The 25,637-nt window shown below is 40.6% G+C and overlaps 1 protein-coding gene across 1 annotated transcript; it reads right to left on the reverse strand.

Moving 5' to 3' along the window:
- Window positions 1-1,027: 1,027 nt before the first annotated feature.
- C2H7orf31 (chromosome 2 C7orf31 homolog) lies at window positions 1,028-25,034 on the reverse strand. The gene is given in 11 exon segments (XM_040550420.1): window positions 1,028-1,494; window positions 1,545-1,758; window positions 5,144-5,235; window positions 5,457-5,635; window positions 6,776-6,806; window positions 7,990-8,174; window positions 10,205-10,234; window positions 15,104-15,173; window positions 15,645-15,647; window positions 17,053-17,228; window positions 24,901-25,034. Coding segments are annotated over 11 exon segments (1,581 nt in total).
- Window positions 25,035-25,637: the final 603 nt, after the last annotated feature.

Raw genomic sequence — 25,637 nt, forward strand, 5'->3', positions numbered from 1 at the left:
ACTTATAGACATATGATATAAATGACTGATAGGACTGATAGGACTTTTCTGTAGCAAGTATATTTTATATACTTGTCACTAAGTTGTAGTTTCTATTTTATTTGTTTCTTTGTTGGTTGGTTGGTTGGTTTTTGTTTGTTTGTTTGTTTTCCAGAAAGAAGAAGCTCAGTTTCTCATGTCTTTCTTGTTATGTAACAAATTCCCTGATTTTAATAATCCCAAACCCTGATTTTAATAACCCTAAACGCTGAAAATTTGCTTGAAGGGAGTGGGGAATATATCTGATCTCTCAATGGGACAACTTAGAAGGCTGCAATGAAGAAAGTCTTGATAAAAGTAGAAAGGTACTGTGCTCCTTCTTCAGGTCCTCTCTGGGAAACAATTGAATAATCCCTCTTTTAATTAACCAGTTAAAACAAACAAACAAACAAACAAAAAGAAATGCACATGTGCTGTTTCTGCTTTCCTAGTCACCACCTGGCTTCTAGCTCCTTAAGGTATTCGTTGAACCAATATTAATTATGTTACTGAATTTTTGGTAACAGTGATACTGATCTCCTAGCTCACAGAAAACAGCAGTTTAAACTTATTGTTTGCATCCCTTTTGCAAAACCAGCTGGTAATCCATGAGGTGGTTTTCCAGTAAACTTTTCACTGCACTGTTCTTATTTTTGAAAGGCTTTGCAAACAGGACTTAAGATGTTTAAAAATAATGCGTTTGGTGATTTTGTTGTTGTTGTTGTTGTCGTTCATGTGTCCCCTACCAGCTTGTGCAGCCCTGGCCTCCTCATTGGCACAGCAGCATGAGAAGCAGAACAATCCTTTACTTCTGTGCAAGCACTGCACAGCAACAACTAAAACATTGATGTGTTATCAACAGTATTTTCATCACAAATGCAAAACATAGCACCACGTGAGCTACTATGAAGACAATAAATTATCTCAGCCATAACCAGTACACAAGAATAGACATGTTATATTGAATTACTTTTTATTTGTTAGTATTTTTAAAAGACCAGGGAATGTGTCAGTTATGGAAATAAAAAGCATTGAATCCATAGAATTTGTGTCTCCTTCCCTCAATAATGTTATCTCTGAGATCTTTTGTCTCTCCATTTATAGAATCATGAAAATGCTTTAGTGCTGCTGTCTTAGAGAAGGAATCCTGCAGCTCCAGCAGTGCTGTCTGGCGCTCAAGAACCTCATAGCCAGGGATCCATTCAGGCAGTGCTGTCTCTATTTGCCTCTCTGGTCTCCATGCAGGCTAACTTGCTTCTTCATACCAGAGGTCGTGCAATTCAATTCTTCTTCCCTCGCTGTTTACATCCTGTGGTAAGACTGGTTTATTTAGGCTAACTGGGTTTTCCCATACTGTATGTTGGTCCAAATGTTTGGGCTTGAAATCTTCACAGAAAAGGGAATGTGCAGATTTTGGAAGGGATTCAAGTTCAGACATTCCTGAAAACTGCCTCTTGTACAGTGCTTCTGTTTGCCTCAGTGACTATCAGTGACAGTGACAGTGACAGTGACTATCAATAAAAAAAAAATCGTGTCAGCGATTTTCTGAAATTCGTTTATTGGCAGCCCTGTATCCAGATAATGATCTTTCTGGTAACACCGGCGAGGCAGTTGGGCCTGCTCCTGGCAGGAGCACTGTTCTTGCAGAATAGATTCGTGGGGACATCGGCCTTGAAGTAAACGTGCAGTGCGGCCTTCAAGAGGTCTCACTTGAGAGAGACTAGACAGAAATGTTTCTTTCTAATGGAGGAAGGAACAGAATTAACACTGTAATTTAAGTCTCTTGTTTTAGCAGGGATTGGTGTAACCATTTTCTGGGACTAGTGAAATTTACTCAGTTATGTGTCTATCTTTACTGCCTCACATTGTGGAAAATGAGGGAAGCATTATTCCTAGGAACTTGGAGTACTGTGCCAGGTGTGAGAACTTTGTCACTCTTGGCCACTACTTCACTGACAGTATGCAAAACAGGCTGGCAAAGGGAATCAGTCCAGACAGTCATTACTGCCCTGCCATATAGAGAGATTAGAGTTGGTCTTTATGCTTTGGAAAAGACAAAATAATTCTGCTCCATCCCTATGCACAAGATGCAAATGGATATAATTAGATTGTGCTGTCATCTCGTTTTTTTCTGTAAGCATCTGTTTTCCAGTTTGTGGTCTTCTAAACAGTATGATAGTATAAACAGTGACTGAAATGGGCCTGGCTAAGAGCAAAGTCAGCACCCTGAACTTCAGAAGATCCAACTTCCAGCTGTTCAAAGAATTAGTGGACAAGATCCCCTGGGACACAGTCCTTAGGGACGGAGGATCTGATCAGAGCTGGCAACTCTTTAAGGGTAGTTTCCTTAGAGCACAAGAGCTCTCTATTCCCATATGCAATAAATCAAGCAGGGAAGGTAGGAAACTGGCATGGCTGAAAAAGGACCTGCTGGTCAAACTTAGGCAAATGAAGGAAATGCATAGACTTTGGAAACAGGGCCATGTGTCCTGGGAAGAGTACAGAAACACTTTCCGGATGTGTAGGGATGGGATCAGGAAAGCCAAAGCACTGACAGAACCTAACTTGGTGAGAGATGCAAAGAATAACAAGAAGGGGCTCTACTGGTACATTGGCCGCAAAAGAAAGACTAAGGAGAGCATATTGCCTCCGACAAATGAAGACAGAGAACTTCTAACAACAGATATTGAGAAGGCAGAGGTACTTAACAACTTCTTTGCCTCAGTCTTCACTAGTGGTCAGGCTTCCAATGTCTCTTGAGTCCCCAAACCTCTAGGCAGGGGCTTGGGGAGCAGAGTCCTTCCCACTGTAAGTGAAGAGCCAGTTCGGGACCTCCTGACGCAACTTAACAACTAGAAGTCTATGGGACCTGATGACATGCATCCCAGGGTCCTGAGGGAATTGGCTGATGTAGCCACTCTCCATTATATTTGAAAAATTATGGCAGTCCCATGATTTCCCTGGTGACTGGAAAAAGGGAAACATCACTCCTATTTTTAAAAAGGGTAGAAAGGAAGACGCGGGGAACTACAGACCGGTGAGCCTTATTTCTGTGCCTGGCAAGATCATGGAATGAATCCTCCTGGAGTCAATTTTAAGACACATGCAGGACAAGGAGGTGATCGGAGACAGCCAGAGTGGCTTCACCAAGGGCAAATTAAGCCTGACCAATCTGATGGCCTTCTATGATGGAGTGACTGCATCAGTTGACAAGGGAAGACCAACTGATGCCATCTACTTGGACTTCTGTAAGGCTTTTGACGTGGTCCCACACAACACCCTTATCTCTAAATTGGAAAGGTATGGATTTGAAGGGTGGATCATCCAGTGGATATGGAGTTGGCTTGATGGCTGCACCCAGAGAGTAGTGGTCAGTGGTTCTATGTCCATGTGGAGGCCAGTGACGAGTGGTGTTGCTCAGGGGTCTGTCTTGGGACTGGTGCTTTTCAATGTCTTCATCAATGACATAGGCAATGCACCACTGCTTGAATGTTGTTACCCTGTATCTGTCATTTACCATGTCCAGGCTTCAGATATGAGTGCAGAGTCAAAGCTACATTGTATAGGGACTGTTCATACAAAGTATGTTTGAGTCCTGTACCCAAAGAGTGGACTTCAGCAACTACTGTGCTGAACAGTCCGAATTTTTGATATTTAATGTATGTATCTTTTAAGTGGGATAATGTTGCTCAGATAAATCAGCATGGCCTCTACTGATCACACTTTGGAAGCCAGAGGACAATAAAACTGCTCTGTTTTGAATTAATGTAAGCTGCTTCTTTGGATTTTCATTTCCAGAGACAAGCTGTTGAAGGTGTTCTTTGAAGTTTTCATCATTACAAAGCAAAACATTTGTTTCTTCATCATGCTGGAGAAAAAGCCAGACAACTTTTCCGATTCAGTTATCAAAGACTTGTAAATACCATTTCAGAAGGGGTTTAATTTCTTGGAATTAAAAAAAAATAGAAAAAAAGCACAACAATTTGGGGACTTTTTATCCAGGGCAATTTTTTGACTATAAAAAAAGAAAATGACAGCATCTTACGATGGCTGCCCTGCTTCTCATATATTTGTGCAATCACATATGAAGGCATTAGAGACAAAGAAGTTTGAAACTGCAAGTACTGTAAAGCCAGCAGTGCTGTGAAAGGGTGAGCAGGAATCTGTTTTACATGCAAAATCGCTTAGTTGGTAACAATTATAACTGTGTACGTACTCAGCATGACAATGTGCAGGTGTCACTGAAAGGGCTTAAGCCATTACAGGTAATGATGCATTAGCAAAAAGCAAAACAAGTTGATTTGCTATTCATATCTACAATGTTATGCTTTGTTTGCATGGGTAGCATTTAATAAAATAGTATTTTTAGACTTTCATACAGGCCACAGTGACTATCAAAATTTTTGAAGACAATAAGCATGGAGTTTCCCTATCTATGTTCATGCCTATGTTCTTAAAAGTAAGTATTTGCAATGAAATAGAATTTGGCAATGTTACTGATGCATCCTTAGGGACAAAAAAAAGCAAACCACTCACATAAATGGAGAAGGATGAATCACAGGAACTCTGCCAAACTTAAACTGGTATAGTTAGTAAGGACATAGGAGTCTGCAATGATAGATACTAAGTCACTTATCAAATAAAGCAACGTGCAATAAAGACAATAAGCTGATGTGGAGCTGTGGAGCTGTGCTGATTAACACCAGCTAAATGTCTAGCCAGTATGTTTCAGTCTCTGCAGTACTGCATGGTTCATAAGAGCTGCCAACTCATTTTATGGAGGCTATTACTTCTACTTTCCAAGGCAAAAGGTCCTTTGAATTGCTGTCATGAGTTGGTGGCAACTTTAAATGATAAGATAAAAAAAATATGCAGATATCACCGTAACCTACCCCCAGCACCTCATACCCTGAACAAATCACTAATCCATTACATAAGTTCTGTCAGGCAGCTCTGTCAGGAGTGATTTAGTATACTGAACTTTAGCCTTTCTCTTAGAATGATTCTTGCCTTGCATTTAAGTGTTATTAAAGGGAAGGCTTAATTCTTTTAGTTGAATCTGGTAATACTCTTGTCAATATTACTGTGGTGAAAGCATCAGATTTTTAGTAAAGGCAGTACTTACAAGTTCCACGTCTGTACCTAGTTCTCCAGTTAGTCTGCCAACTGCTTTCACGATATAGTCATGCAGTATAAGGGGATTCATAGGACCTCTTCCTTAATGGAGACATATTTTATTGTCACATGTTTTTATCAGTTAGGAAAATGAAAATTAGCACTCAGCACCCCTGAAAAATCTCAGATAATTTACAGTCTTTGTGACCTTTGTTACTAAATGACAAAAAAATTATTTTATTTTTTTTAGAGAGAATTAGAGGGTGACATCTTGTGGTCTTTCGTTGCTATTCCAAGTAAATGAAAAAAAAAAAATTGCTTACCTGTGAAGTTCCGACTGTAGGTTGTGATCCCCTGAGCCCTTTGAGTGTTTCGTAGCATGTTGGTTGTTCTTGGAGAGAGGTTATGTTCTAGCTCTTTAAAAGTGGAATTAGGGGCCACCATCTTGGATTGGATAGTATATTGGATTTGGATAGTATATTTGACCCTTTTCCTCAGCAAACTTAGGAAGGTGAAGGATAAGAAGAAACAGGTAAGGCATAAACCAAATGCATAGAAAAATAATGTTTTAAAAGTTTAAAATATCCCTCCCATAGTATGCTTTGTATGCTAAGTTAGCATATTAGAAAATGCTAATAAAAATCTTCAGTACAGTATTTCTGCTCAAATAGGAAGATTTAACAGGCACATAATTCATCTGAATTCAGTTCAAAGAACTTGGAATCAACTTATGCATGGTAGCCACACCAAGGCAGAACATTACATGCTATATAAAGTTTCTTTTGCAGTCACAATAACAGCCTGAAAATGGACTGCCACTTTGATTTTCCCCTGCCACATTCATAAGACTGTGTGTCTCCAAAGGCTGTATCTTTCTTTGTTTACCACTGTCTTTTCCTACATTCTTCACGGCTTTTATCTGTCATCAAACTTCAGGCTATATCCCTGTAGGAAGAGAACAGCTGTTTAACAACTGTTTAGGCTGAAGGACAGTAGAAACCATCTTCACCACCAGATAGTTGTCTCAGGCAGAGGGGATGGTGGTGACAAGTTGCTGAGGGCTGGATCTTATACCCCTGATAGAGCTGACTGACACATGCCCATGACCAACTGTAGGAGCTTTGGATTAATTCACACACCAGCAGATTCATACTGCATTTTCTGTGCATGATTTTTACAAACAACAACAGCAAACAATAAAGTTTGATGAATTGTGAGGCTGGTTTTGTACTCATATTGTCACCTTCAGCAGAATAACTGAATTATTCTAGATGTCTGATAAAAATGAAACTGCAGTGTATGCTTGCAAGAGCTTTGTTTCCAACCCTGGTTCTGTCATTGACTACATAATAATTACTGAGTTTTGTAGAAGCAAGATGTAGAATGGGCAAAAAAAAATTAAACATAACCTTGCTGTGAAAATTTTTAAACATAACCTTCCAGTGGTAAAAGTCACCCACATGTGATCTGCGCCATCTGTACTTAACCAGAGATTTCTGCTTCAGTCAGTGAGGAGTGGAGCATCCTGATCTTTAAGGAAACCAAACCATACGGAGGGAACAGCAAATGCAGTTAAAGTTTTTTCTGAGTGCCAGCAGTAGCTGCCTCCTTAGCTAGTAATTCCGAACCTGCTAAGCTTTACTGGAAATAGATGTTGGCCTCCAATGATCTTTCTGTTGTGCAAAAATAGGCTTTGTAGTCACAATAAACCCACCTCCGCATATGTGATTAATGTTTCTTACATTGAAAAATGATCATTGAAAAGCGACTGAAAATGACTACTCCTGGCGTTATATGTTCTGTGGAGAGATACTTGGTTTGGGTGTACAAGTACCCCACAAAAAAAATGGCTCATATATCCAATTATATACGTAATTGTACAGTACTGGCAGTGACTGGGAATGGCAGCTCATTAGTGCAAATTAACCTACTACTTAACGTTATCATCTTTTACAGTACTGAAGAGCTTCTTAGACACACCAGTGTGTGCTTCTTCTGTTCCACACAGTTACTGCCAAACCCCTTCTGAGGAGCAGTGCCGTGGTGCTGGCTTTCTGCTGTCCCAAATTCCCCCGAGCCTCTGTGGTCAACAGCTGCTAAAGACTGGTCATCAGTTTATGCCAGTGATCAGCAGAGTCATCCAGAATGAGCTACCTGTCAGAATCCCAATGCAGTAGACTGTCCCCAAGGAAAAGCAAAATTTTTCATCTGATGCATTATGTAAGCCACTCCCAGGACAAAATTCTGCTGGGGATAAAAAATAACGTCACAACGGCTTACATGGTGTTCTGTAAAAATCAGTTACTATGTCATTCTAGACCTCATTCCACCATCTGTATGGTGGTAAAATATTTTAAATCATTCAGAACTTCTTTCAGGGGTAACTTTTGTCCTCAGCAAAGGTGTGGCAGACATGGCGTTTGCCCAGAATTTGTTAGTTTTTGATCCCTCTTGATGCATTTTTTTCCTTTCCCCACCACTCCCTCAGACTGTGAAGAATCATTTGCCTGACAGAAGGTATCAGATACACTGAATGATACATATTTATGGGGAATAACACTTAAGATCTTTAAGAGCTCTGTTGACTTCTGAGGCTACAAGGTCTTCATATGAGACAGAGGTTAATTCATCAGTCTCAGTGCTGAGGTATCTCCCATGGAGAATGCAACAATCAGCATGCAGAGCTCCAATTTAAGGCAAGATGCTTAGTTTGGTCACTGATATTCTCAGATCCTGGCTGTATGGAGCTTCATTAGAAAGGAGTCACAAGACTTAAGCAGAGTTTCTAAATAAGATTCAAGAATAAATGATAAATCCTCAGAGAATAAATGATAAATCCTCAGAGAGCAGTCTTACCTTTGGTCTTCCTTAGAACAACCACATCATAAGGATTGCTAGGGATATTGGGGTGGAAAGGCTGATGATTGCTTGCATCGATCCCAGTGTCTCGATCCTCAGGTGATCTGAAGTTTGGGAACATGGCATACGTAGAGATGTGTGTCTGGTAGGGATGAGAAGTGGGAAATGGCAGTCACAGCGGTCTTGGATTGGTTTCAGTTGGCAGGAGGATGAATGGAAAGAAAGAAAATTTCCTTATTTCACATTTCACATTTCCTTATTTCACATTTCACAGAGCTTTAGCATTAAATATGACACTTCGCAAGAACTGGGAGAGAAGTAAGAAGCAGGAAGGTGACATCTTTGTTCTTTAATCCTCTTTTGCTTGTACCCTACCATGAATTCACAATGATCATTCCCTTGCCTGCTCCTATATTGTCTGCTTACATGAAAGAGAATCATTAAATTTATATTTGCAAGTTACAGAACTGCATACCCGGGCCACTGACACTCCCCAGTCGAAGGCGCAGTGGCTATGCCTCTCAACAGTGAAGTCCAACAGTGAAGTGGGTCTGTTGGTTATAGCAATTTCTCCCTGATGCTTAAAGATGGACCCAGTCAAAATGGAGAAAGGATGCCTCTGTCAGACCCCAAATACAAGTAAAAATGTTTGCTTCTATCATTATAGTCTTCCTGTTAGCTACAATTATGTATGAATAAGTCTTTCAGAACAACACAATTGTCGTGACTCTATCACAAACCATATCAGAGATCATCATATTCAGGAATTTACTCTGCCCTTGATAGAATGCAGGGCAGGATTGCTCTGCAGAGGGAGGTGCCCACTCCAGAAATCATAAATGACTGAAGAATTGATGAGAAATCTTTCCAGGGGAAATTTATTCCCTGTATACTCCAAAAACGGCAGAGGTGAAAGGGGTAAGCAAAGAAAGACTGTCATGAGGAACAGTGTGAAAAGAGATGGGGGGGGGGGGGGGCAGAGTAATGAGTGAAGAAAACCCATCACAACGGAAGCAGTGTCATCTGCCATTTGGACTAGGACTAGGACTATTGGGCTAGGGCACTGATGTAAAACCAGAATAATTAATACTCTTGTTAGCTCTGCAGATGACTTCAGTGGCTTTGTTAGTTGCCAACCATTTATTGCCATAAAATAATCACAATCAAATGGTGCATCCTTACAAATATCACTTTTAATGGGGTGTTGCATGAAAGAGCATTCCCATGAGTAGCTTAAAGAAAGAAGGAATCAGGAGTTGCTTCTTTATTGCCTATGCTGTTCCTCAGCAAGAAAAGAACCACAACTTTGTATGTAAACAGTCAGACCAATTCACGTTTACTGTTATGTGGCTTAAGGGAAGGGAAATGTGAACTTCCAATTCTTGCGCAGCTGCAATTGAAATTAATAGTAGCTGAGTTTGAGCATGCGAAATCAAAATTTGTGTATAAGGAGGTATTTATTTATGAGAGTAAGAAGGATAAAGCTAAACTGGAGAGCTTTATGGGGTACTGAGAACCAGGACTTCACAGAGAGTTCTAAGGTTGCTGTGGCTGTTGTTTTCAGCTTTCAGTTTTTCATGACAGACTAATTAAAAAAAATAAAATCCTGAAATAACAGGAATCTTCTGAGGAAAATAAAAGGCTTCTGAGGAAAATGAAAGGTTTAAATGAGGTTTATTCCATTAAGAGAGAATAGCACCCCTTTTGGATTTTTCTAAATTCTACCACAACTGCATGCAGCAGCTTACTGAGAGCAAATGCCTTTCCCCAGGTGCTGCTGAAAGCAAAGTCTTGACCTTAATTAGGAGCCAAATTCATCCATTCCTGAGTCAGTCCATCATGAGGTAACAAGTTGTTTTACCAAACTGAGCTCTTCCTAGGCTTCCCTCTCCCAAATCTGCTTTATACATACATTAGATTTGCATACTTTCATTCTCGTTGGGTAAAGAGGCCATGAACAACACAGCCAAGAAAACCCAATTAGCCCATAGGCAAGTCAGCAAGATCAGTATTTGTTAGGAGAGTGGGTGTGCTGGGCAAACACTGCTAACCTGCTAAACCTATCATTATATGCTTCATTTGAGAGAGAGCTTTTTGCTGCTGCTTACTGCCAAGGAACTTACACTGTGCAATTATGGCTATAAGAGAAAGGTCTTGTCGTTTTATTTCATTAAGGAAGTGATAAGGTACAATAAAGGTGAAATGTACTTACTTAGCCAAACTGCTTGGTGGCTTACGAAGCCTGTATTAGGGAAGAAAAAGAGTGAGTTACTTGAAATGACCCACTTTCATTTGCACCTCCCATACTTTATCTGAATCAGTGCAATCAATATACATTAGGGACAAATCAATGTGTAAGCAGCGCAGGCAATATTCTTACTGGTATCACTCATTCCACGAGAAATGTTTGGTGTTGCTAGGTGCCAAAGGCTGAAACAGTGCCTGGAACAAGTGGTATGCAGAATGTCTTCTTAAAAGGAGTGAGGGAAAAAATCTAGCCTCTTATACTTCTGTGTAATAAACTCCATATTAATTAACAACTGCATGTGCTATTAGTAAAAATAAATCAGTAATGCAAAACACAAAACGTATCCTATTCACACTTGCAGGGAAAGTACTTATTAATTCCATGCTGATAAATTATTTATATTTTACTATGGAGACTTATTTTATGCTTCAAATGAATATTTAAAAAGCAATCAAAAGAAAACACTAAATTTAAAGGGCAAGAATTTCATCACTGAGGCTAGCTAAGAGTCTCTTGGTGATTGTACCAAGACAGAAAAATGTCTAAGATTAAAAAAAAAAATAATTACTTTGCTTAATGGTTCTGTGTGGTATAATGAAAAACAAACAAACAAACAAAAAGACAATTTTATTACTGGACTTATCATCTAGTAAAAAATCTAAGTGGCTCACCTAGAGCTGTAAAATCCTCACATTTTTCATGAGGAAGCCTAAATTACCTGATCTTGCTTGAAAGGGTCTTTATATGGGTAGGAGAAATTGTCTGATGATAATCTTTTCTTAAGCTTTATTATTTGCATGGTGTTCATCTGAACTTTCTTGATTCTACAGGCCATATACCAAAATCTTCATATTGCCAAACCCCCTCATATTTCTCAGTGAGGAGAGAGATGTCCAGGATTCATTCCCTAGCAGAAGGTGCCTAAAGAAGTTCAGTACAATCCTGTGCTCATTTCTTTCCACACTGAAATGGTTCTTTTGAAGATAAACTTCCATGTGCCAGATAATTTTGTTCACATGTTGTTCTGATACAACAAGCAGTATTTGTGCATTTCATTGTGACGTCTCTGCTGTGGTTCTATGGGACTCAGTGTGATCACCAAGAAGTGCTACATCTCCCAAATTACCATGCCAACATAACTCATGCCTCAGCTGAGCTAAGCAAAAGATCTGCTTCCCTTTTAGTGCGTGATGCTACAAAGATAACAGCATTTAAATATTACGTGTTGGATTTTGACAACCATTTGTATACTGTTATAATGGTCTGGGACTCTGATTCAAACTTTGTCTTGAAAAATGAAAGCTTTTACATAAATAGCCACACTTACAGAAAAACAATCTTTAAATGCTTTTTCCATAGATACTTCTAATTGGTTTTCCATTTCTACAATTAGAACAGAAATTGCTCGGTGCTTTAGACATCGAGGAAAATTCTTAGTGTTTATTCTCCCTTCACATTATGTTACAGTGTGAATTGTTACATTTTTCATTGCATTCATTGGACATATTCCTGATACAAATATGCAAGTATAAGGAGAATAAGCCTGCTTTGTGCTCTATCATGGCAGAACTGTTTAAATACCTTTGTAGATCACTTCTCATTGTAACACGAGGCACCAATAAAATAAGGATAACTATGCATTTTCATGACTGCTGTGATTCAGAGAAGCTTTGTGAGCTCAGGTTGTAACAGCCAGCAAGGCTTTACATTTTCAAAGGTGTCCAGTTATTTAGAGTGTCCCTTACATTTTTAAAACTCAGACTGGGTTATCAGTCCTGAAGCCACTCAGAATGGATGGCACTATAGAAAGGTTGAGCTCCAACAGGAAAGGAAGAAAGTAGTAGTAATTTTTCCAGACTTGGGTCTGAGAGGCTTTCAGTGAACTTCTAGTAGACTGGAGTCTGCTGGTGTCACACAAAATGCAGTTGCTCAGTAATCATTATCTGCCCCTTTATGCTCAGTCCACAAAGAATATGGAGTCTATCACGGTCAAAGAAGTCAGGCTCAAGATGGAGGGACTTATGCTGCCAGTTCAGAAAGCCCCAGAACAAGTCCAGGGAGTGGTCCCGTTGGACGCTGTCCCATTTTCCTAGCAATGAGTGCGCTTTGGGCACTTTGAGCTGCACGTCAGGGAACCACCAGGGCTCAGGGAGCTGGGGCAAAAGCAGAGGAATGGAACTGCTGTGTGGCATGATATGCAGTGAAAGCAGATTAAAACCCACGTGGAGAAAACACAGTTTTGATTCATTCTGTGGTGCTGCTGAATGCACCCAAAACTTTGTTGGTGTGTATTGTCTTTGGAAGGACAGTTGTAAATGCACTGATGCAGTGTGTGTGTGTTGCTAAGGTTCTAGCAATGGCTCAAGGATGTTTTTCAAGGCCTTTCAGAATTTTTATGGTCTTGTTTGATGTGAACTTGAGGACTCATAACACCTTTAGATGGAAGGAGGCAACTACTTTTCTCCAGTACATTTGACAGGGATGGCACATGTAGCCCACTGCTAATGCACTTGCAAAAATACATCTGTGCAAACCAAGTGATTCATTCTAATGCAGGACTGCACAAGGATATGTAGGGTGCATATTTAAGGCAAAAGCATAGTTGTCTCATGAAGGTGTACAGAGTTACTGCAAATGTCTGGTAATTCATTTCCCGCAAAAGACAGTCATGGCTCAAAGGAGCCCTCACAGGCTATAAGGTAAATAAACTGAGTATTAACAGCTCCCAAGTAGACCTGCAGAGCAGTACTCAATGGTCATTTTTCAGGAAAGGTTCTATGTGGCTGTCACCGCTTAATAGTCTCTGACAGCAGGAAGAATATTTGCTCTGAAAGACCTTGAACTATGCACATGACAGATTTTTTTTCATGTGTTTCACTTTTCATTTTAAAGGATACACTCTTTCCTTCAATTTAAAGATCTTTAAAAGACAAAGAAAATATAATCTTAAATGGAAACAAATGTTTAAACCAGAACAAAACATAAACCATAACATATTTTAGAGACCCAGCATGTTTCAGATGAAGATGTGAGTGCAAAATAATGGAGAAAGTACATCAGTGTGCTAATAATGTGTCCAAGGTTGTGTACTTTTGAGTATGTGTGGGGGCAGAGTCTAACCTATGCTTATATAAAACCTCCTTGTTCCTTATATAGTCAGCACAAGGCCATATAGTTAGAGCAGTTCCTGGTTACTTCCTCTTACTGAATCAAATCCCCAGAAATGTGCCTGTCCTGAGTATGTGGATATTCCATTATGGTAAGCAACTGGCATGATGAAAACTCTTGCTGTGAAGTGAACAGGTCTCAGAGCATCCTTTACTAAGATGCATTTCAGGTTGAGCAGCCTAGGAATTACTGAAAACACTCCTACCCTGTGCAAAGAACAGTTTTAAATTTTACTCCACAATCTGCCTGTGCTTCTGCTGTTTCATGGATACCAATATACATGTGATGTAACAGGACAATTATTTGACTAGCAAGTCACAGTGGGCCAAATTGTTTTCTGGTATTCCATCCCATTCTGGGATGGATTAGGAAATAAACCAGAATCAACCAGTTTTGCTACGCAACGTAAAAGAAACAAACACCCATGTAAGTGATCAGTGTTAAAGGATGAGTGAGCCTGTTTCTGCATCTGTTGTATATCTCAAACTTGGAGTGTATGCACAATTTCAAAAGGTCATGGGCCAGTTCTTGTCACTAAGTGCTTGGGAGATATGCAGGAAGAAACCTGCAAGGAAACTTGCTACTTCCTTGTAGCTTGTAATCAAATTATGCAAAAGCAGCACAGCCAATACCTCTAATGTGCATTGCTGGTGAAAGGCCATATGCTATATCCCAGTATGAAGGAGTCTTGGCCTGTGCACTCTTGTAGGTAACCAAATTCAACTCTTCTTGTCCTGCTTACTGTAATGAGGTAGTAAAAAGAAGAGCCTGCAAAGAGCAGTTGACTGCAAAGAGCAGTTGACTACAAAGAGCAGGGTGGGAGGTTTCCTTGTGTAGCTTCTGTGGCTTGTTTACAATTAGCTCTCCCACTTTTCTGGAGTGTGTTGAGTCTGCACAAAATGGGGAGCAGGTACCGCACATGCAAGGGGGCTAAATGGAGACTGGTGGGGGTCAAACAATACCCCTCACAGCCCTATAAAGATAATTGAAAAAAAAAATCACAGAATTATTCTCAGGTTTCTAATGTGCTGTAGCTATTAATGCTGACATGAGAGGTGTAGCTTCTTTCATTTTCTGCATTTGAAGAATTTACATTTAAACTTTAAATTACTTTAAGCTAAATTAATCTCAGTGGTTTGAGCAATGTTAAATGTTTTGCTGGTGCCATCAAGTGGCAAAATGTTGGATTGCAGAAGTGCAGCCCCATCCAAATTCACTCAATCTTTCTCTTAAGCAGTAGCAGCGAGGAAAACAATCCTTGCCAACCCTCCTCCTAAAACGCATCTATATATATATACGTATACCAGAAAAATGGACTGAAATACACACGGTGTCATGGTTACTGCAGTTACTTCAATTTAATCTAGATTCTAACTAGCAGAAAGGACAGTATTTTTGAGTATTACAAGTTGATAAATATGGAAGATCTGTAAAACCAATTCAGAGACCCTTGTTGAAAAGACACCAAACTGAAGGGGCACAATGCCATATTCTGAATTTCTTTTCTAGCTGTGTTTGCTGTTGTTTTTTATTTATTAGCTTATCCCTTTTTACAGAACGTGTTCCTTCAGATTTCACAAATCATATGTGCACTTCATATCACATATGCATAGTATCACCAGAGTGGAATGAATATTCAGTTTGCTGTTAAATTCACTAAATTCACAATCTGGGTAACACGCAGTTTAAAATTACAGATCGTCATTCATACGCACATCACTTTTTTTCAGCAGGATGACATCATAGTACTGCTCAATGGGAAGGTCTCTGTGCAAGGAGAAAATGTAAATGTAAAATGCTTATGCTTTATATGCTCATATATTTATATGCTCATAAAAGTTCAAATCAATGTATATGTTTGTGTCTTGATTTTTCAGGTAATTCTTAATACCAAAACTCATAGACGCTACCTGTGTGGAAATCTGTTCACAGTTTCAACATCTAAATTATGCAGGGCTGAATTTTGAGAGATGTCAAGCACCTGTGCCAGAATCTGAAGTTCCTGAGAACGCCGAGTATCTCCATCTGTGAAAGCTTGGCCCCTATAGCCCCCAACCATGCACCCCTAACACTCAATAGGAGCTGTGGGAACTGTTTTCACTGTAAGTGGCATCAACCCTATTATATTTTGAACTCCTAGAGGAAGAAGCAAAGATATGCTGTGTGTCCATCTCACAGAGAAACAGAATTGCAGCTGCAGGAGTGTAGACTTGTGTATTGTCTTGAGGAACTGTACTCCCTTGTATCTAGAGAGTTTGTTTTACAGGTCTAGAAAGGGTTATTTAGGATATGAGCAGGCTTAAAATTATAAGGGCCAATGAGCCAAACTTATAGTTGTCCTTTTCAAAGAGGTTACCAGGCAAGGCTGAGGGGTTGACTCAAGCAAAGGCCAGCTGGTTATGTTAGATCTCTTGGCAGAGACCATGGATTAGGGTCAGAGCTGGGATTTGGTTTTTAACTGACAAGCTGATGAACTGAATTTGAGGCTGGGCCTCTTAGGGTGTCTGTTGACATTTTCCCCTGATAACTGCAATAGTCATTCAGCTTATCTGGGCCAACAGAGACTTCTGGGCTACGGTCAAGGTTGAGGTCAGGAAAAGAGAAAGGAGAAGCTAAACTCAAGTGCAATTTGGGACCAGAGAGCTCGTTTATGTATTTACAGGCAGAAAGCACTGGGCTAGGGTTTGACCTGGCAGGGAAGGGTGGGGAATATGACTTGGTGTGCAAGGTGCCATATGTTCTGATTATGTATCAACCCTAAGCTGGTGGGCACTCCACGTGCCTGGTGAAATTGAAGCTTCAGGCCTCCAATGGGCCCATGGGAACTGTTATTGTCTTCAGTGAAACTTCTCTCTGCAAGGATCATGTTTGGTGTTCAGACCTGGAGTCAAGAACAGGGCCTGGACAGAGCAAGGCCGGTGGAGGCAGACAGGCCTGGAACTCAGCTGGGCTTGGGCGGTGGCTGTGTAGTGGGTGCAGAGCTAGTAATGGTGAGAGACACACTGCTGAGCTGGGTCTGACTGGATCATGTGTGGCTGAGTGGTGGTTTTCTGAAAAAGTAGCAGCAAAAGAGCATCCAGAAAGCTGACGTGACAGTGGAGCTGTTAAAGAGGAAACCATGTGTGCAAAGAGGCCAAGAGAAGGAGCCCTGGCTCAGAAAGCACACTCCAGATCTCTTCTCCTCATCTGTTGTCTGATGAAGACAGATCTTGGCTTTTACAACAGCTTTCTGAAAAAGCTGGGTGCCTGCTTTTCATTTTTTATGCCTATGGGATTTGTGGATGCTAAGCATTCGTGTAAATTAGGCCAGTAATGACATTTTAAAGGCCAGGAAGGGTGTTTGGGACAACAGCCAACAGTAAATCATTGTCAAATGATGGGCAAAAAATAAATGAAGTATGGAAATTTGGAATTTTAAGTGTTTCAACGAAACACTCTGTGGAGATTTGTGGGTACCAATATGTTCACACATTAATATTTCAGGCATTGTGAAAAGGGTAGAAGCTTAAATTGCTGCATTTCTAGAACACAGATATTTGCATGTCTCAGTCTAGATTGCTGTCTAACCCAATATGTGTCTATTGCTATTCTTGTTAAAATCCCTTCACTTAAACATTTTGATTGTATTATTTGTCTAACTTAACTTGGACGAGGGTCAACAGCACTACCAAAACGTTGATGTCCTCTAACAAATGTGCATGGAGACTTGCCCTTTGCCCTCTAGTCTTCTGGTAATACAGGTAATGCAGTTCCCCCATGCACACTTTGTATTCCCCCAGGAAGCTTGAAGCAGGAAAGGGATTCCCTGAACTTTTTATATCTGAAAGAAAGAATCCCCCAAAACACCCTTTAACAGCAGCAAAGGTGATGGTTCCTTGAAGTATTTTAAACAGTGAAAACTTGGCTTTATCTTCTTGGCTCTGAGTTACCCACCCTTATTCTGGATAATGCTATTTTGGTGAACTGGCACTAGGAGAAGTAAGTAGAACAGTGACTGTCAATTCTTTAATGAAGGTTGAATCAAGTCTATTATGTTTTGATCAGCAAGAGAAGAAAGAAGCTGTTATGTGCAGCATGTGCATCTCACAATATAAATCTTAGCTGCCTGCACACAAATACCTGCATTGTTCCTTCAGTAAATACTACTGAGTGGCATATGGACAGTGAACATATGCAATGTCACAGGTGGAAGCTTTAGCATCTAATTTCCACTGATTTCAGAATTTGTTATTTGTGCCTTCAAAAACTTTCTCAGTCTCTAGAGAGGGGTGAGAAATGTTACTTTTTAGCCCTGAAGTGGTCAAGCAGTTGGACTCAATGATTTTTGTAGGTCCCTTCCAACTGAACTAAACCTATTCCATTCCATTCCATTCCATTCATTAGTAGCTCTAATTCACACTGAATGCAAGCTGTATCAGATACTTCACATGGATGTGCTAGCGGCTAAGTATATGCAACACATTTTCAAACACCTGTGTCATTTGAAATCAAGCAGTTCAATGTGTTTAGGTGCATTATCACCTCGCATAGTTTTGGTTAAAAGTGTTCTAAAGATCAGCACCAAACTCACAGAAAATTTGAAACTTCATTTTCTTTTGGACTGCAGTAGTTTTCCAGTCACGGGTACATACATGCTCTCATATTCAAGAGATAAGAGCAAAAATAAGTGTTATAAATTTGACTTAGTTGTGCAGGATTTTCTGAAAACACTGTGAAGGAGTTAATGAACTGCTGTGATATGTGATAGGCATGGTCACCCTCAGGATCTTTTATTCATGTGCTGTATTCATTCATATGAAACCAGAGAGAGTGATATTTATGTTACTGGGTTGGGAGCTAGCAGCCAGATCTGTGTCTGTTGTCAGCAATTCCATCATGCATGGCTCTGATTCTTGTGTGTAGCTAGGCCTCATCTCTGCTACCTCCTCTTGCTGATGCTATGTATTTCTTTACTGATGAGTGAAGCATCTAGACATGGTTGCATACCAGTAGGAGAGCATTTGTTGACTGTGGTGCAGCCACTGCTCTGCTATCACAACACAGGACAAGGTGAACCACACAGATATCCCAGCTTGCTCCCAGCTAGCTTGGACTTCTCTGCCATGAGAGATGATGATCTATGAGATACAGACACAGTGCTGCTGTATGGTGGTTTGTTCTCTGTGGTTTCTTGGCAGTACAGTGCCATCCTGTCATTTAGTTTCTTCTTTGGGCATCAGGACCACTCTACAGCTACCTAATGCTGTTCCTTTATCCATTCTGCCATGATGCAAGGGACAATACATTTGTATTGTAAGGTGAACTAAAATAAAAATTTGTACATTTGTACTTCTTCATTTGTATTGTAGGATGAACGAAAATAAAAATCTGATGTTCTGAGGATTATCAGAAGGCTTAAGTTTCTGAAGGAACACAAGCATCCATTTCTTAAATTCTTTCTAAATCCTCATTTCCCCTTTATGAACGTAGGTAGGCAGATATTGTGTCATTTGCATGGATGTGGTATTTGTATTCATTAAGTGGACTCACGCTGGAAACATTAATAAATCATTCCTGTTGTTTGCTATCTCCAGGTTACTAAGTAGCATAACAATCACTCTCCCTTAGGCAGTAAGGAAGAACACTGCACACACAGATTTCTGGGGCTGATCACCCATTCAGTCCAAACAGGACTCTATTAAGCTTAAAATGTCTCAAAGTTTCATTCTCATAAAAAAAAAAAAAGCAGCTGATATTGATCGAGTGATATTAAAGATGACTGCTTCTGTCCAGAGAATATCAAATGAGGCCTCAGGTGGACAGAGTTTTAAAGAGTATATTGTGAATTTCAGAGTCTTAGCAATATAGTCAATGACTTAATAAAGATTTTCCATTTCTGAATTCCGTGATCTAGATTTATTCTGAATGCTGACAGCTGACTTCTAACTTTCTAGCTCTTTTGTTCTGAAAAAAAAAAAAAAAAAAAAAAAGGAAAAGAATAACGTGTCTTAGACTGCATCTGAGAGTGTGTTGCTGACAGCTTCTAGAAGGTCTGTGGAAAGTGTGTTTGTAGAGAGAGAGGCTTAAGACCTGATTCTATATGAGTTCACATAGGATGCCTTCACACTGGCATTTTAATTTGGATCAGGAATACACTTTTGACGTGAATTTTCCAATGGTCTGTATTCAGCAGTGCCTTGGCTTGGAGCACATAAACTGGGTTCCTTCTGGATGAAGTTAACTGGAAGACGTGCTCCAGAAATGCAGTGGGAGTGTACTGCAGCATTTAGTCCCTGGAATCACACTAGAGGTAATCTGAAGTAGAAAGCACCTGAAATGCATTTTGTTCTGGACCTCAGGTCTCCAACACCAACTATGTCATGGTCTTCTCCCATACTCCACTGTACTTGCCAACATAGATGTAGTCTATGACGTAGTCACTGAGTAACAGATTGATTTGGGATTCAGTGAATTGGAGGGAGGGGGAGACTGGAAAGAGATGAACCTTGTTTTATTTTCTCTTGTCCAATTAGCACACAAATAACTACATACATCATTTTAGTATATCAACCTGAATCTGATTGTCTAATCACAGAAAAAAATCTTGGATTACCTTTGTTGTGTATATATATATATATATATATATATATAAAAACTTATAGGGTTTTACAAATATACATACCTCTGGTTATTCTGAGGGTTAGCTCTTTGTGAGGAGAGGTGCTATACTAGGTCAGCACAAATATACTGCCAGGTTCAATGTTCTGCTGTCTAGAACCTTATGCAGGTGTTTGTATCTGAACAACTTGCCTCTGTTCTGAACTGCTTAGGTGTGCAAGAGAAAAGCACTGGGACTTGTCCTTTCCATTTGTTGAAACTTTGGTTCACAGCACTCGGAGTCTTCTCTCAAAAAACACCAGGAACTTCTTAAATAAAGTATATGTGAAGAAGCACTACTGTTTCCTCTTCCTCTAACAGGAACCAGCTGAGCATTCCCTTGCATCTCTTTCCTGCTTTTTACGGGAGAATCCTAGGTTTTCCAGAGGAAGCACTGTCCCCATATGACATACCCAGTAGGGTTATGTAATAACTTTTAGTATAAGTTTATGGGTACAAAGGGAAGCACTGCCTTCACTCTGCTCTCCACAAGTGGTGACAAGGCTCGTTTTGACTAATGACCAATGGCTCATCATGTGAAGAAGGCTGAGAGACCTTTGCTCTACCTCCATACATTTTGACTTGTACCTTCAATCACCTTGCTCTGCATTTTATGGTCTGCTATTTTTTGGATATGGAGCTTACAAAGGCAACAGGAGTCTGAGGAGAGACTCAGGGAGAAAGGAGCAATATAAATTCATCTCAGTGGTACATGTTTGTGATCTTGACTTTTGACAAATGGGATATTTTCATCAAGCTCTCTTCAGGAACATGCCAGCGAAATGCAAAAGATTTCACTTCCACTTACTAAAACAGGAAACAAATTTGAAAATATTTGAAATATTATTCTTCTAGGACATCTGGGCATTTGGGCCAGATGTGTCGTGAGAAAAAAAGCCAATATAGTATGTTCAAGTGAAAAAATTAAAATTAATTCTGTCATGCTGGCAGTTTCTAGAGCATTGGGTGGTCTGCTATGGAATCTCATACTGATTACTCAGATTCAAGAACTACCGTTGTGCAAAGAGAAAAATGTTCAGAGTTGTTGATTCACAGTCTGTATGTGTGCAAAAAAAAATGGAAGCCAAACTTTCCTTCCAGCACAACTGCTGTGGTTCTGTAATGTAACACAGTCCTGAGTCCAGTTTTCAGAGCCTGGGTGAATTTCCTCTCTGTCCAGATTTACTAACCTTTCTGGGAAATGTGTTCCTGGCTTACAGAATTTCAGGTGAGGCGTATGACTAGCAGCTCTTTTGTCCCTGCCTGTTGTGTATGTAGGGAGCTGCCACAGTTCTCAGCTTCTTTCTCTGGAGCTCCATGACAGTAGCTGTCTGCTGAGGCAGGGATCTGTGCCCCAGTTTTACTTCATCAGTCTCCTGGCACTTCAACCATCGTCCATAGAACCAGATCCTGATCTCACTGCATTCAGCTCCAAAATGTACTTACACCCATCTGCAGTTTGACCCATTATACCAACACCAGCCCCACTGAGAAGCAGCAGTCAATAATAAAGCCCTCATCAATAGGGTTCTGTATCTATACACCTCATGTCCTTGCAGCTACACTTGTCCAATGCCACCACCCAAATCCTCAAACCTGCCATCAGCTCCAGAAACGCAGTTCATTGTACATACAGTATTTCCATATGGCTGGGTTGGGAATCAGAATTTCACAGCCCTTGACGACTACTGTTAGCAGCAGGATTCAGACGAATGACTGAGGTATCCCTATGCTGGGAACACCACTCTCTAGACACAGTCCAATGTGTGTGGAAGCAATCCACTCTCTATCCAGTGCTGTTCCCTGGGAAACTGGCTCAACTCTTCTGCAGCAGAAACTAAGATTTTTATAGCTCAGCGAGGCCACTCAGGCTAGAGAGCTGGCAATAGATAGGGGAGAATAACTCTAGGAGAGAGATGATGGAATAATAAGCCAGGTGGAGCCAGTTAGTGGCAGGACCCAAGTCCCAAGTCCTTCCTGATCCAGGGGAAATTACTCACATAGTTTAGCTCCAAAGGAAATCACTACTTTCCAGGATGATGTCTTTCCAAAGCAGGAAACACAATCCTTCACATTTCAGCCCCAGAGCTTTCAGAAATCCGTGGTTAAGACAATAAATTATCTCACTATGAGCCTTTCGGTTAGGAAAAACTTCCAATGGGGGAAGGCAGGAATATACAGAAAAACTATAATGTCCTGAGGAATCAAACCTATATAAAAATTGATTTCTGAATGTAATGAACTTTCGAATGCGGTGTTTACCAAATGCTAGAGAGATCTTATTTCAAAGCAGAGGAAATATTTGGGGATTAGCCCCTCTATTCCCAAGCTTTACTGTCTGCCTGTCTTCTGCAGAAAAGTTTAGTCAGAAACAATACAGAGCAAAATGACAAACTGAGCCTACCTTCTTGTTTAGTGCAGCACACCGTGAGCATGCATCTGCCTGGGTTCTGGTAGTATTTGACACCACAGTGACAGAGTGCTGGGGATCATTTAGGGTGATATACAGAACGAGGCAGCTGGTGATGTTAGCAGATGGCTGCCTAGTGCATGAAGGAGGAGGATGTTACAGCACGCTTAGAAGCATGGGTCTGAGATCAGGTAGCTGATGGTTTGCTTCGCCTGTTGTGGTTTAACCCGGTGGGCAGCTGAGCACTACCCAGCTGCTCACTCACTCTCCCCAGGTGGGATGGGGGAGAGATGGAAAGGTAAAAGTGTGAGACGTCACGGCTTGAGATAAAGATAGTTTACTAGGTAAAGCAAAAGCCCAAAAGCCATGTGTGCAAGCAAAGCAAACCAAGGAATCCACTTGCTGCTTCCCATCGGCAGACAGGTGTTCAGCCACTCCCAGGAAAGCAGGCCCATCACATGTAATGGTTTCTTGGGAAGACAAACGCCATCACTTTGAACGTCCCCCCCTCTTCCTCCAGCAACTAAAATATTGGTGTTATCACTGCTAGTTTCATCAAAAATCCAAAACACAGCATCATACAAAGCCTCTGTGAAGAAAATTAGCTCTATTCCAGCCAAAACCACGACATACCTCTCCTGAATAAAGCAGTAAATATAGTCACAGAAACAAACCAAAAATATAGCCAGTTCACTACAGAAATTCTGACCATGTCAAATATAATTGGGAAGAACTGAGTGAAGTCATGGGGGTGTTACTGAATTCTTCACAAACTGGCTGAGACAAGAACATTTCCAATAAGCCAGACAGCACAACATCAGGGCTTCTGTGAACTGCAACTTCTTTTTCCCATTCTCAGAGACAGAAATATTCTTTGCTTATGTCTTGTGTGCGTGTGTGTGTGTGTGTAGGGGGATTCACACCATCCTTCAAAATAGTTGGACCTGGCACTGGTGGAATTTGGATTCTGGTTAGTTGGTTTGCTGGATGTTTCTGCCCGCATGTTTGACAGACATGGTGATAGATTTCGATCTGTTTTACTTTATTCTGCTGACCTTTTCTTTCCTCTCAATGTGGTTTTTGTTTGAGATGAATTAATGTCAAAATAAATGGATGCGTTTGAAGAGAATGTTTTTGTTATGCTGTATCTTTCACCAAGCAGGGTAAAATTAGCTGGAGATCCTACTTTTCTTGGAAAAGAAGTAGGAAGAAAGCTGGAAGCAAGTCTTTTGGCAAGTGATAATACATAAATAGCTTTTCCGAATACCGATTAAATGGACTGTTGTGTTATCATCCAGGAGAGCTGGTAATTGGTTTATTATGGTTTTGGACCACTGGTTTGTTTTTAACATGGGTGACTTGGCCATCACATTAAAGTGAACTACACTTTAATGTTTGTGCCATGTACAAGTGCTATAGCTCTGTCAGTAATTCCCAGAGTTCACAAGTTCAATATATTCCGAAAAATAATATTTTCAGTGTTTCATTTTCAAGCTTCATCTTAGTCTAGAGCCAAATGTATGGAAAGACTCAGAAGAATCTTTTCCTTCATTTAATTAATTACTCTACTGTTAAAAAATGCTATTATTTCCTTCCAAAAACACCATGGAAGATTTGGAGTTGTGGTTTTAAGATACCATGGGAATGACATTCATTATTTGTTATTATAGAGGGTGTGCTGACCGGGGGGGAAAAATCTTAGGTCATCACTTGTACCCTCCAAATCCTAACACAGAAGAGATCTCCCCACATGTAAATCTATCACTGTCTGCCAAGAATCTGGATGTATCTCTGCTATATGATCATCTCTCACCTGTATCTCCAGGTTAGTAAGTTTCTTTGGTAAACAGCTGGCTGGAAGGAGTAAGGTCCATAATACCTCTCTGTATTTCCCCCTTACCAGGCCACAGTGGTTGTTCTGCACTGATGTGATGAAAGAGTTAGGGAAAGATGGATACCACAAGAACACAGAATCACAGAATGATTAGATTGGAAGGGACCTCTGTAGGTCATCTTGACCAAACTCTGCTCAAGCAGAGTCACCCAGAGCAGGCTGTCCAGGACCATGTTCAGACATCTTTAGAATATCTCCAAGGAGAGAAATTCCACAAGCTCTCTGGGCAACCTGTGCCAGTGCTCCATCATTTTCACAGTAAAAAAATGTTTCCTGATGTTCTGATGGAGCTTCCCATGTTTCAGTTTGTGCCCATTGCCTCTTGACCTGTCACTGGACACCACTTGAAAAGAGTCTGGCTCTGCCTTCCTTGCACCCTCCCTTCAGATATTTGTACACATTGATGAGATCCCCAATTAAGTCTTCTTTTCTCTCAGCTAAACAGTGCTACCTCTCTCAGCCTTTCCTTAAAGGAGAGATGACCTGCTGTCAACAATCTTTCTCATGCAGTCCAGGATACAGTCGGCATTCTTTGTGACAATGGCACATCACTGCCTCATGTTCAACACGGTGTTCACCAGGACCCCTAGCTCTTCATCTGCAAAGCTCCTTTCCAGATGTACCCCCAGCATGTACTGGTGCTTGAGGTTTTTCATCCCCAGGTGCAGGACTCTACACTTCTCCATGTTGAACTGCATGAGGTTCCTGCCAAGCCATTTCTCCAGCTTGTCAAGGTCCCTCTGGATGGCAGCACAACACTGAAGTATCAGCTACTTCTTCCTATTTTGTGTCTTCAGCAAACTTGCTGAGGGTGTATTCTGCCTCATTGTCTAGATCATTACCGAAGACATTGAACATGACTGGTCCCAGTATTGACCCCTGGGGTACACCACTGGTTACTGGCCTCCAACTAGACTTTGTACCATTGATCACCGACCTCCGGGCCCAGCCATTCAGCCAATTTTCAGTGTCCCCATCCAGACTATGTAATTCATTAGCAGAACATTATCAAGTTGGTCAAAAGCATGACTTCCCCTTTGTGAATCCATGCTGACTACTCCCAATCACCTTCTTGTCCCTCAAGTGCCTGAAAATGTTTTCCAGGATTAGCTGCTCCTATATCTTCCCAGGGATTAAGATGAAGCTGACCAGCCTGGAATTTCCTTCCTGCCTTTTTTTTGAAGATAGGAATGTCATTTGCTTTCCTCTAGTCCTCAGGCACCTCTCCCTACTACCATAATTGATCATGGTTGAAAGTGGCCTCGAAATGACATCAGCCAACTCCCTTA

Source organism: Cygnus olor, chromosome 2, assembly GCF_009769625.2.
Source record: "Cygnus olor isolate bCygOlo1 chromosome 2, bCygOlo1.pri.v2, whole genome shotgun sequence".
NCBI classification, from domain to species: Eukaryota; Metazoa; Chordata; class Aves; order Anseriformes; family Anatidae; genus Cygnus; species Cygnus olor.